The following is a 13051-nucleotide window of genomic DNA, read 5'->3' on the forward strand; positions in this document are numbered from 1 at the left end:
GTCCAGGCAGTCATATTTCAGAGGCTATGGTTTTAGCCACTAGGCTGTTTGGCCCCTGCCCCATCCCCATGCATTCCAATCTAGATGCTTCCTCTTTAGTATAAAGGCACTGACATTCTTTATCGTGTGTCATGGGTGTCAAAAGATATGTGAAGATATAATTGTAAATTTATCCTTGCTTGGGGATATAATTCACACTCACCCTAGGAAAGAATCTTGCCTGGGACAGAACCCTAGAGATCAGTGGCAGTCCATATACCTCTTTATGCACCAAGGGACTCCAGTAGAGATAGGACTGTAGTAGTAGTTAACAGCGGAGGTCCTACGGAGTCCTAAAAAGTCCCTGTAGATTTGGTCATCTCTTTCTCTCTTCTTGAGACGTCCTCCTGCATACTCAGCCATTCATTAGGGAGCAGTTTGCAACTATGAAGGATATTTAGATGAGTGGGTTAATTATGAATCTACTCTAGAGACATAGAATCATACAAATTATTCATGAATTTTTTCAGTACTGACATTACACATTAAAATTGCATTTTGTTCATACTTTGGTTAGAAAGTCCTACATTTTTCCCCCTATTTGCTCTTTCTTTATTAAAAGAGAAAGTTGCAAACAAGATACAATGATATGTATTCCTCTTCCTGAAATTTTAACATTTTAAAACTTACCCAGTAAGGTTCTACTGAAACCAGCTGCCAAAAAGAAAAGGACTTTTATTCAGTAGAAGCTACCTTTCCCACCAATGGCTCACTCCCTATCACCAAATCATGTCAGTTTGGTAAACTGCTCATGATTCTCTGATATTCTCTCCTTGGTGAATTTTAGTAACTTGTACTTTTTAATTGAGCTTTTCATTTTAATTGTAGCCTTTCCATCTTGATAATCATTTACTTGTTAGTTCTCAGCAGGAATTCAGTGGGGTGATAACTTCAAGGTAATATCTATAAACTATATAGTGGACTTGTGAAATTAACTACATATTTGTAATAATTTCTTGTCCCTTCAGTTTCACTCCATTTAAGCCACGCTTTCGCCAGTTAATGTGAAAATACAGTGAAATAGTTTTAAAACTTAGACTACTATTGAAGTATATTTATATTGTTGCATGTATATATTAATTAGCTAATAAGATAAAATTATCACTATTACAGATAAATGGGGCCTTTGACAATATGAAAAAGCGAAGTTTATGAAGTGTATGTAAGATGTAACCATTTGTTTGAAATGGTAATATCTTCTTTTGCGTACTACAAAGCTGACATAATTTTGAAGTTTTAGAATAAATATCATATGTGCATGCTCAGTCACTAAGCCATGTCCAACTCTTTGCAACCCCATGGACTATAGCCTAACAGGCTCCTCTGTTCATGAGATTTCCCAGGCAAAAATACTGGAGTGGGTTACCATTTCCTTCTCCAGGGGATCTTTCCAACCCATGGATCCAACATTGGCAGGTGGATTCTTTACCACTGATCCACCAGGGAAACCCAAGTGTAATATGTTCATTATAATTCTAAATGTTTAAAAGCTTTTCTAAAAGTGGAAAAATACTGACTTTTAATTGCTTTACTTAAATAACTTTTAACTGCTTTATTTTACTACTTCCTACCTGATTACTGTTCTTAATCATCATTTCTCATAATCATTCTTTAGAAATCATTACTCTGACCTCAGACGTATGACTGAATTTTGCTCTTGTTAGATGTGAGAAAGTAGTGGGAACTTTAAAGTAGGAGGCTTGTTTTCCTAAACTATATTTTGAGAAGTGTCCCTGAGAAAATTATAAGAATGTAGAAAATATATCTAGTTCTGAAAGTGAAAGTCGCTCAGTTGTTTCTGACTCTTTGCGACCCCATGGACTATGGAGTCCATGGATTTCTCCAGACCAGAACACAGGAGTGGGTAGCTTTCCCTTCTCCAGGGGATCTTCTCCACCCAGGTATCGAACCCAGGTCTCCCACATAACAGGCGTATTCTTTACCAGCTGAGCCACATGGGAAGCCCTAGTTTTAATCCTATGCAAAATAATTTATTTTTTTCCTAAGAGGGAATTAATTATTGGACTGAATCATGCTACCTAGCTTTTATGCGCAGATTTCATATGTCTCCTCTATTAAGGATATTTAAAATCATGTTTAAATAGGAATATATTCATGTTAGCATATATTTTTCAAAGCATATATAGAAATTAGCCTAGATTGTCTACAGGTAGAGGTTTTTATTTAAATTTTGAAATATTTTAAAGTATGAATAAATTATATTTATAGGTATTTATCAGAGATAATTATTTTGTGCTATATATGGGATTGGTTAGTGAGCTCCAATGCTAAACTACCTGATTAATTTCTTATAAATTAGCATAATTTTGAGTTGATTAGGGATTTTACTTTCAAAATTAATTTGCTAATAGTAGCCTAACATATATTCATTCTTACAGTGAAATTATGAAAATTTTTTGTGTAAAAGGGCTTTTGAGAATATATCATATCCAATTTTTTATTGTTTATCTCTTAGTAATGTGATAGAATCTTAATTATTTTTAATTGCCTTTTTAAAATATAAATTTATTTATTTTAATTGGAGGCTAATTACTTTACAATATTGTATTGGTTTTGCCATACATTGACATGAATCTGCCACGGGTGTACATTGCCATTAAACTATTTCATAAAAAATTCTGTACATAGAGGTTTCCCCTGCCAAAAAGTTTTTATTTATGAAATTTAAAGTTTCTTATGTGATATTTTAAACAAAGTGCCATCAGTGTAATTCATAAATATTTCTTTAGGAATTCTATGAACACTGAACCTGTGTCAATCTATAAAATCTCTATGTTGAAATAAGTATTTAAACAGCCTAAATTGTTGCATTGAAATTATTTTATAAGTTCATGACTTAAAGTAGTGTAACACGTAGTATAATAACCCGAGCCTGGTGTTAAGATTTATATTTGTGATGTGTTGTCCTAAAAATGAGCTGCTCCACCCTCAGTTGTTCATAAGCCACTAAAGCAAATTCTGATACATACTCATTATATGTAATTGCTCTAAATGAAACTGTAATGATTTTAGTGGAAACAATTTGTTCATACTTTTGAACAGTGAATTTTATAGAAACAAATTTTGTTTTAAGCAAACTTCTAAAGTGCTAATATTCAGAGATTCTGTCAATATGTTACCAAAAAACATTTAATTTAGCTGAATACATGTACACACCATAGTCCCCCCTACCATGGTTTCATTTTCTGTGATTTCAGTTACTCACAATCAACTGTGGTTTGAAAATATTAGATGGAAAATTCTAAAAATAAACAGTTCATAACTTTTAAATCGTGTGCCATTCTGAATAGCATGGTGAGATCTTGGGTGTTCCCACTCCAGCTGGCTTAGGACGTGAATCAGCCCTCTGTTCAGTATGTCCTTCCCTTAGTTACTTGGTAGCTGTCTTGGTTATCAGATTGGCTGTTGTGGTATTGTAGTGCATGTAATTCTTATTTTACTTAATAATGGCCCCAGAGTACAAGGGTAGTGATGCTAGGAATTCAGATATGTCAAAAGGAAGTTGTAAAGTGTCCCCTCTAAGTGAAATGGTGAAAGTTTTTGACTTAATAAGGAAAGAAAAAAAATTGTATCTTGAGGTTGCTAGGATATATGGTAAGAATGAATCTCCTATCTATGAAACTGTGAAGAAGGAAAAAGAAATTCATGCTAGTTTTACATTGCACTTCATACTACGAAAGTTATACAGTGTGTGGCAAGTGCTTAGTTAAGATGGAAAAGACATTATATACAATAAGAGATTTTGAGAGAGACAGACTACATTCACTTTTGCTACAGTACTTTGTTATAATCTTCCTATTTTATTATTTGTATTTTGTTGTAATATCTTACTGTGCCTAATTTATAAATTAAACTCTGTCACAGGTATGTGTGTATGGGGGGAAGAAACATAGTATATATAGAGTTTGGAACTATTAGTGGCTTCAGGCATCCACTGGGGGGTCTTGAAACATCCCCTGTGGATAAGGGGAGGGCTACTGAACAGATTTTTTTTTTTTAACTTCCCAAATCATTGGATTAACATCATGCAGTCATCCAAAATTAGGGCGGACTATTTGGATTCTCCCAATGGCTAGATGAGCTAATATAAATGACCAAAGCAGGTGTTTTTTTAATGATTTCCAAATTGCCAACTTCAAGGATGATTCTTTTATTTTCTTTAAAGGTCTTTCATAGTTTTGCAGATACTGCGTCTGAAGGGGGACTGGAATTGTCTCCCTGTGTCTAGTTACCCTGCTTTTAAAAGCTGCTGCCCATCACATTCAACAGCCCTCGCAGTTAAGTCTTCATTTGTGACTGAGTGTGGACCAGTGAGTGTAGAGGTGCAAATAAGTGAATTCTTAGAAGTCTCTTCAAAGAAAAGCAGCATGTGTTCCTTTATCTTAATCCTCTGTCTTGCTGCCAAAACTGTCGTATAATAGGAACTCTTGCAAATATCCAAGAAGACCAAGACTAAACCCTAAGGAGGGCATGTTAGAAATTAAAAAGGTTTTGACTGCTTCACTACTTTTACTGCCTTTTCCTGTATTTAATTCATTGTAAATTTGGGTTTCTTTATATGAAATCAAAATTAATCCATCCTGGCCTTCAGTTCTTTATTACAATACCGTATAACACTGTTTGAATAAACTAGATTGCAATAATTCTTATGTTTAAAAGTTTTTAAAGGATAGTGTGCAGTTCACATTAGAATTGATTTTCCACTGTTAATTAATTCTACTCATTTTCCTGCTTTTATCTTTCATTGAGTATTTTGTATCTGCTTAGAAAATACTGTCTTCTTTATAACTGTGTAATAGATATTTGATAAAACTCCATAATCTCCAAAATACCATTATCAAATTAATGCCATGTTTTTATATCATTCTCATAGATCTGCCTTATAAACATCTAAATAAAAATGTACTATTTAATGTGATTTAATTTCTTTTTTGAAATGTTATGTACAAATGGATTTTTCTTTCTTACTGAATAATCATTCCGGTATTTGATGGAAGCCATCTATACTTTGCTGGCTGTTTCTTTTTAGAAGCATCCAGAAAGCATTCATGTAATTGTTTTGTGTTTGGGGGGAGTTTTGTTTGCTTTTATCAAAGCAGACGTGTAGAAAAACATCCATCTAATGAGATGGTATTCTTAAAAGTATTTCACTTCACTAGCATTTATTAAGTATCTTTAAACTAGGACTGAACACAGTATTCAAGCTATAGTCTATAGATCCTGATAGCAGGAACTCTGTCTTACTACTATATTCCTTTGTTGTTCAGTCGCTCAGTCGTGTCCTACTCTTTGTGATCCCATGGACTGCAGCACATCAAGCTTCCTGTCCTTCACCATCTCCTGGAGTTTGCTCAAACTCATGTCCATTGAATCAGTGATGCCACCCAACCATCTCATCCTCTGTCATCCCCTTCTCCTGCCTTCAGTCTTTCCTAGCATCAGGGTCTTTTTTAATGACCCTGATGGCCAAAGTACTGGAGCTTCAGCGTCAACATCAGTCCTTCCAATAAATATTCAGGGTTGATTTCCTTTAGGATTGACTGGTTTGATCTCCTTGCAGTCCAAGTGACTCTCAAGAGTCTTCTCAGTTTGAAAGCATCAATTCTTGGCGCTCAGCCTTCTTTATGGTCCAACTCTCACATCCATACATGACTACTGGAAAAACCGTAGCTTTGACTATATGGACCTCTGTTGGCAACTGTATTTCTAGTGTCTAGTAAAATACGGTCCTGCAGAAACCAATGAGATAGTATGACTTGCCTCATTTTTACAGAAAATTATGTTATTTATCAGCCAATTTCTATGTAGCCATGCCTGCATACTCCTGCCCACACCCTCCCCATCACCATCTCAGCTTCCTATTTTGCCTCCTGGCCAGTGGTTAGAGCTGCCCTATGGGCCCAGAGAGGAGTCATTGCTATTGCTGTCAGTGCCACCATCACCCCCACCACACTGTCGTACTGATATTCGTGCCTGTGCACAGGATCTGTGGAGGTTCTGGCTCCCCCTGCAGCTGCCTGGAAATGTGTGGGTATTAATATCCTGAGAGTAGAGTTCAGATAAAATACAGGACACTCAATCAAATTTGAACTGCAGAGAAACAACAAATAAGTGTAATTCTGTTACAAATACTGCATGGCTTTTCACCTTTAAATCTGGCAACCCTACTTCAAGGGTGAACTTTGATCAGAGTTGAAGCATAAGAGGGTGCTAGTAGGTAAGTTCTCCCTTCATTTCCCCAGATGGACTGTTCCAAAGTTCAATAATTCACAAGGCCTCCATGAAAATATCCTAAAAGACCGAGCACTTATAACTCCATTGTTCCAAAGCTATGGCACCTCAGTAACACCTATATTTGTACATCCTCCTCCACTGCCTGCCTCACTTCCATCTTTTCCTCCCTCTGCTTAGCAGAGACAGTGCCTGCCCCCAACCAACTGGCAGAAGGGGAATGTTTCTCGTTTGTTTGTGGAAGACTCTAGGGAACCTAGGCTAGCACCCTAATTTTGGTAGTAGATTCTTCAAATGGAAAAAAAATAGGAAATGATGATTTTTACAAAGTCAGGCATAGGGCTCTGCAGACTCAAAATCCAGATTGGTTGAGAACCTTGAGTGGATACATCTCCCAGGGATGGATTCACATTGATAAATGTACAGTGATAGATTGTTAAGTCAGAAATATCTGAGAAATACCTGGACTTCCCTGGTGGCTCAGATGGTAAAGAATCTGCCTGCAATGCAAGAGATGTGGGTTTGATCCCTGGGTTGGGAAGATCCCCTGGAGAAGGGAATGTCTACGCACTGCAGTATTCTTGTCTGGAGAACTCCATAGACAGAGGAGCCATTGAGAAATATCAATGTCCTAAAGGCAAAGAAACTGATATTGCCTCAACTAAGCACATTCTACTCTTCAATCTGTTCTTTACAAGAATTCTAATTATAGTCCAAAGGATGTCGGGATCAATTACAGGCTAAATTATGTCCCCCTAAAATTCACATTGAAGTCCTAACCCCTAGTACCTCAGAATAACTACATTTGGAGAAAGGGTCTTTAAAGAAGTAGTTAAGGTAAAATGAGGTCATAGTGGTGGGCCCTAATCCAACATGACTGGTGTCATTATAAGAACAGTAAGAGTAGACAAAGATACAGAGGGAAGACCATGTGATGACAAAGGGAGAAGCCAAGGAGAAAGGCCTCAGAATGAAACCAATCTTGGACACCTTGATCTTGGACTTCTAGCTTCCAGACTGTGAAGAAATAAAATTTCTGTTGCGTAAGCCACTCAGTTTGCTGTATTGGTTCCCACAGCCTTCAAAGACTAAAACATGGTTCATAGAATCAGAACAAGTCAAGTTAGTTACAGAAATTGGGTAATTAACGTCACTAGAATAAGCTTGTCCGATTAGTCCTACTCCACAACAAAGACAGTTCTCTCCTGGGGTTACTATAACCTCCCACCATGTAAACACAATAAATAGCTTTTAGTTCTAAAAGTTCAAGAACATTTTCAGTTCATGGAACTATGAACTGGAACTACGTCATGGGGCTGAAGCTTTGATCAGATAAAAGTCACTCTTTATAAGTTAATACCATTTATTTCGTTGCCCCACTAAACATGAATAGCTCTTGCAGCTTCCTATTTAAAAATCACTTGCAATTTGGATTATTAGTACACTTCATTAGAATGGTTGACAACCAAACAATGGTTGACTTTGTTTTTATGTTCCATGTACTTATTACTTAGTATCAAATTGAATGATTCTGTTAGAAGGAGGTAATTACTTTTGTTTCTTTTTTATGCTTTGTTTCTACAGCACTCAACTTGAAAGATTTTTGAAAACAGACTTAAATTTCAGCTTGTATGTATTTTTTCTGTTACATAATTCCCCTACAGGGAACTATAATCACACTTCCCATGTGCTATAAAATTTTTCTGTTTAAAATAAATTACTCTCAGAAAGAAATAATACTTGTGTGAACATTTAGAACACTTGGCACTAGGTTATTGACTACCAGATTCATATATAATCTAAAATATTAATTAGAAATATTCTTAATTCATGCTAGTGAATAATTAAAATTTTCCTAAATATTGTTAATTAGGGTGCAAACAACTATCAAGAAAAAATCAGAAGAAGAAGATTTATTTCCTAATATTACATTTAAGTTAAAAATATATTTAGCTTTCAATGTTACTTTTAAAAATGGTGCATAGTTCAAAAAATTATTAAAACTTGGAGTTAATCTTTAAGTCTACAGCAGCTTTTAAGAAATTATAATTTGTAATTCAACAGAAATGTTAAATTCTGCTGAATTGTTACCAGAGTGAAGTATTTTTATTCTCTGTGTATGTCATCTCTCATACATTTCTCTACTATTAATTTATCTTTTTGTGAAATAATTTACCATTTCGGTAGTTAGCCATTTAACCCCACATCCTTCTGGGTTCTGCTGTCATAAAAATGTCTTTTGTGTTCTTAACAGTTTTTAGAAATCGATACTAAAGAAGGATCCATGGGCCTTCCCTGGCAGAACAGTGGTTAAGACTTTGCTTCCAGTGCAGGGGTTAAGGATGCTGGGGGCGGTTAGGGTACAGTGTGGGGTTAGGGACATCGACCCTGACTTGGATGAAAACCCAGGGGTAACATTACAGTTAACCCTCTGTATCCAAGGTTCCATATCCATGGATTAAATCCACCAGTTTGTGTGGGACCGTAGTCTGTATTTATTGAAAAAAATCTGCTTGTGAGTGGAACCCGCAGTTCAAACCTGTGTTCTTCAAGGATCAACTGTACATGCAAACCCTTGAACCCTACCCCTACTTACTAAAGCAGACCCTGGAAATGGGGCTCAGAAGTCTTTTAATTAGCTCTCTGGACAATTCTCATGCACATTAAGTTTTGAGAAATACTTCTCTAAACACTATGCCAAAGGCTTGGTGTGTAAAAACCTGGGTAAGTAACTTTCCTTGTTTTAAAAAATCTCAGTCTAGCAGGGAGTCTGCTGAGCCAGTAAATACCATTAAATGTGTGGAGAGTACAAAAACAGAATGACAGACAAAGCAGCACCTAAAGTAGCAGAGTATATAGAGAAGGTTTCCTAGAAAAGGTCCCAGGAACTGAGCTTCATAAGCAGTTAGACATTGGAGGACAGTCACGAGTACAAAAGAAGCAAAGGTAATGCCCGAGGAAGTTTGGCACCTGTGTACAAGTGAAGTAATTCAGTCCATATGGCTTGAGCGTGGGGTGACTGAGGATTCTATTCTGGTTGCTTCTCACCTGTCAAAAGATAAAAATCATTAAAGCAAAAAAAAAAAAATTGCAGTTAGATCTATTAACTTCCCAGTAATGGACTCACTGATGGAGAAAAGTCAAAAGTTTTTAAGTGCTGGAAAGGGGGAGTTCGTGGGATTTGTGCTAATTAAGGATGGGAAACTGGTACTCTGGATATGGGACAGAATGAATATATAGGTTGGTACACAACTGGTTAAAATAAAACAAAAATCCTATTGTTCATTTGTTAGAAAAACATCTTCAGTTAAGTCCAGTTAGAAGAGTTTGGTTTCCCAGGGCCAGTGAGGTTTATGGACTCTCATCACCTTCAGTCTATTGTGCTAAATCACAAAAGTCAGCTGATATCTCCTAGGTAAGCTCACTTTAAGTGGAAAATTTTCCTTGGCGATCCCTTTTCTTCATCCTTCCTCATCTTGAGATGCCAGAATGAGCACAGAGAGGATTGCAAGTCATTGGATTATCAGCTTTCCAAGCACCATTTTAGGCTTTGGTGCCATTCTCACAGGATTCCAGTCTGTTTATCTAAGTGGTTTCAGTCTCCTCTTGATGTAGTATACTTACACAGTAATTAAGGCTACGTTAACAATACAGTTCACACACCCTTTGCACTTTCTCGGGTTAATAGCAACCTTAGACCTACTGAACCACCTCTGGGTGTGAGGCCTGAGAGGAGCTCTAAAAGCACCAATTGAGTAGCTGTAAAGATTAAAAAAAAAAAAAAAAAGAATGCTGAAAATGAAGCTAGGGAGTTTCAAGAAAGGGTGAGTGGTCAACAGTGTAAAATACTATAGAAAAGTATACCCCAAGATGCTGCTGCTACTGCTGCTGCTGCGTCGCTTCAGTCGTGTCTGACTCTGTGCGACCCTATAGACGGCAGCCCACCAGGCTCCCCTGTCCCTGGGATTCTCCAGGCTAGAACACTGGAGTGGGTTGCCATTTCCTTCTCCGATGCATGAAAGTGAAAAGTGAAAATGAAGTCGCTCAGTCGTGTCTGACTCTTAGTGACCCCATGGACTGCAGCCCACCAGGCTCCTCCGTCCATGGGATTTTCCAGGCAAGAGTACTGGAGTGGGGTGCCATTGCCTTCTCCGACACCAAGATGAGGACATGAAAATGTACACAGTCTTTGACCACAAGTGGTGGTAACCTCAGTAAGGGCTGTTTCCGAGGACTGGGGTTAAACAGAATTGAGGAAACAGGGACTGGAAGTGTGCAGTACTCTTTCAAAGAAACTTGGTTTATTTGGCTGTGACTCACATCAAGTGCTGCCAAGCCCAATCTAGGTTTTCCATTTCTATTTGTAGAGCCAGAAATGTCATATAGATCATCTTGCTTATTATGTGCCAAGCACCACTTTACAAAACCATCATCTTATTCAGTCCTCTCACAGCAATCCTATTGAAGAGAAAAGTGAAAAAGTTATGAGAAAAGTGGAGTTTCCAGGGGTTAACTTGCTCTAAATTCAACGATTTTACTCGAAGGCCTTCCAGCATTGTGTACAATGCTTTGGTGCTCACTAAAGTACAGAAGAGGTAAAAGGCTAGGGAATGTAGGTAACACTGGTCTCTTCTTAGGGATGAGATAAACTGCTCAGCTTCCAGTATTAGCATTCTATCTTTCATCATTCCTGCATCCCACATCCACCACCGGCCCATTCTTGTTTTAAGAAGGCCCAGCGCAAACTACAAAGATTGAGACACACAAGCCAAGGTAACACTCCACCGTTACCTACTGAGGTCTTCGCCCCTCTTCCCTCTGGAACGCATGCAAACCTAGCCCCTCCAGAATTTAGGATGTAGATAAGGGTTTGGGGTAATTTGGATCCTCCGGCTTCCGTAGGAGCCCTTTTTGCAGCTTCTGGCTCCTCCCCTAGCAACGCTTTAGCTTGTTAGCAACTTGCAAGCCTGAAAGCGGCAAGGTGTGCGGGTGGGTGGCAGGGGCGGGATGCGAGTGGCGTCGCGGCAGCAGAGGCCACGGGCGGACCCCCGGGACCTTTCGCGACTCTAGCCGCTCTTGGGCGGCTTTCACTTTTCGGTAGCGGATCCTTTTTCTGTCTCGCGGCTGCGGGCACAGTGTAGGAAGGAAGGAGACGCACCCATCCCTCGCTCCACAGCCACAGCCATGTCCAGAGCGGAGGCTGCGGAGCCGGCCGAGGCCCCGGAGCCCAGCAGCAGGATCAAGTTCAGCAGCCCTCGCCAAATCCCGATAGTCGGAGTGGTGACGGAGGATGAGGAAGTGCAGGTATGGCCAGGTGTCTGTGCTTTGGAGGGTGTCAAGGACTGGGCGGGGTTTGAAATCTGGGGGCGGGAACGATGCCTGGAGGCAGCGAGAGCGGAAGTGGGGGCCCGAGTGGAAACCAGGGCAGCCCACGGGACGGAGGTTCCAAGCGCAGAGCTGATCCTTCGAACTGCGCTGCCTGCGAGGGGAGTTGGTTGTCGTCAATCAACCTGTCTGGGGACTTGTGTCTCGAGGTCCTCCTGAGTCCTCCCAGAGCGTCCCAGTAAATTGAGTAGCCGAGGTTTGGAGACTTGGCTTCGAAAAGTGTGAGGCGACGAAAGGCCTGAGAGGGAGGGAAACATTCTTAGCGAAAATTTGATTTGCATTAGGCTTTTATACGTAGAACCCTGTTATCGTGTGCTGTTCTTGATACAGGGGTAAATCCTCACGTGTTTGAATTTGCTGCTACCAAAACCTGCATCTGGAGGGGAGGAAAATACTATTAAAATTAGAAATTAAACAACATTTTTATATGAAATTGGAATCTAGTTTGGGAGGGCGTTGGAGAGAATTGGAATTGAATAGAATTGATTTTATTGTGCTCGTATATTTTGGTTTTTACTTTTTGTCATACAAAACTAATTCTAATTTCTGTTGAGAAATTTCACTTCAGAACCCTGTGGATCTGTAGCAGGGGTCTTTAGAAACTCCAAGTTGTTTGTTTCATACTAGGGTTCCATTGCTCCTCCCCAGAGAGCCATGATCAAGCCTAATATTAATGTGAATTCTACAGAGGAATCCTGCACTACCTCCTCACACTGATGGTGTGGGGCCACTCTGGGAATTCCTGTTGAGGCCTCACAATGCTCAGGCTGCGTCAGGAACCCTGTCTCCTGTGCCCGCATCCTGGAGCCTTGGAGAGTTCCTTAGGAGCGGTTGGTTGACTGGGGACCTCTCCTGTGGTGGGAATAGGGTTGCACCCTCTGAAGATAGACAGACATTTAACTTATGGAGCAGCAACACATTTGCATGAAGAGGAGCAGGTGTTGAGGGAATTTACCTAATCGATTTTGTGGAAGTAGTGCTGTCCAGGCAGGGAGAAGAATTTTGAGGAGCAACAGATGTCCTTTCACTCCCAAGGCTGCAAGGGGGCTCAACGCTACCACTGTTCTCCCAGGCACCTGGCAAAACTGAGAAGTAGGTGAATTTGGCATCTGATGGCTCTCATTCCTCCTTTACTTGGTATTACAAAAGGGGGTGGGGTGCAAAGTTATAGGAGGCAGGCAACCATGGGTTAAGAAGGAGAAAAAGGGGGAAATACTTTTAACAGACCGTTGCCAATATAGTCCACAACATATCAAATAATGCAGAACAAGCATACCTGTGTATATATGTGTATATTTTCTCCCTTCCCTTTCCCTTTCTTTTTTTCCTTTTCTTTCATTACTATCTCTTCTTACAGAGCCTAGGATTCTTCTCC

General features: G+C 39.2%; 1 protein-coding gene and 1 long non-coding RNA gene across 4 annotated transcripts in view; one reads left to right on the plus strand and one right to left on the minus strand.

Moving 5' to 3' along the window:
• Positions 1-341: 341 nt before the first annotated feature.
• Positions 342-11538, minus strand: LOC132345120 (uncharacterized). The gene is made up of 4 exons (XR_009494253.1): positions 11450-11538; positions 10612-10749; positions 9262-9339; positions 342-423 (listed from the first exon to the last, which is right to left on the minus strand). It is a non-coding gene; the product is annotated as an uncharacterized lncRNA (long non-coding RNA).
• Positions 11243-13051, plus strand: part of CFAP69 (cilia and flagella associated protein 69) — a 67169-nt gene continuing 65360 nt past the window's right edge. For 2 of the 3 annotated variants that reach the window (XR_009494252.1, XM_003585986.6), the window contains exon 1: positions 11243-11595. Coding sequence is in view for 1 of the 3 variants with exons in the window: in XM_003585986.6 (XP_003586034.2) it covers positions 11476-11595 (120 nt within the window). In the remaining 2 variants the exon portion in view is untranslated. The remainder of the gene's footprint in view (positions 11596-13051) is intronic. The other variant, XM_010804355.4, reaches the window with a different exon arrangement.

Source organism: Bos taurus, chromosome 4 (genome assembly GCF_002263795.3).
Source record: "Bos taurus isolate L1 Dominette 01449 registration number 42190680 breed Hereford chromosome 4, ARS-UCD2.0, whole genome shotgun sequence".
Lineage (NCBI taxonomy): Eukaryota > Metazoa > Chordata > Mammalia > Artiodactyla > Bovidae > Bos > Bos taurus.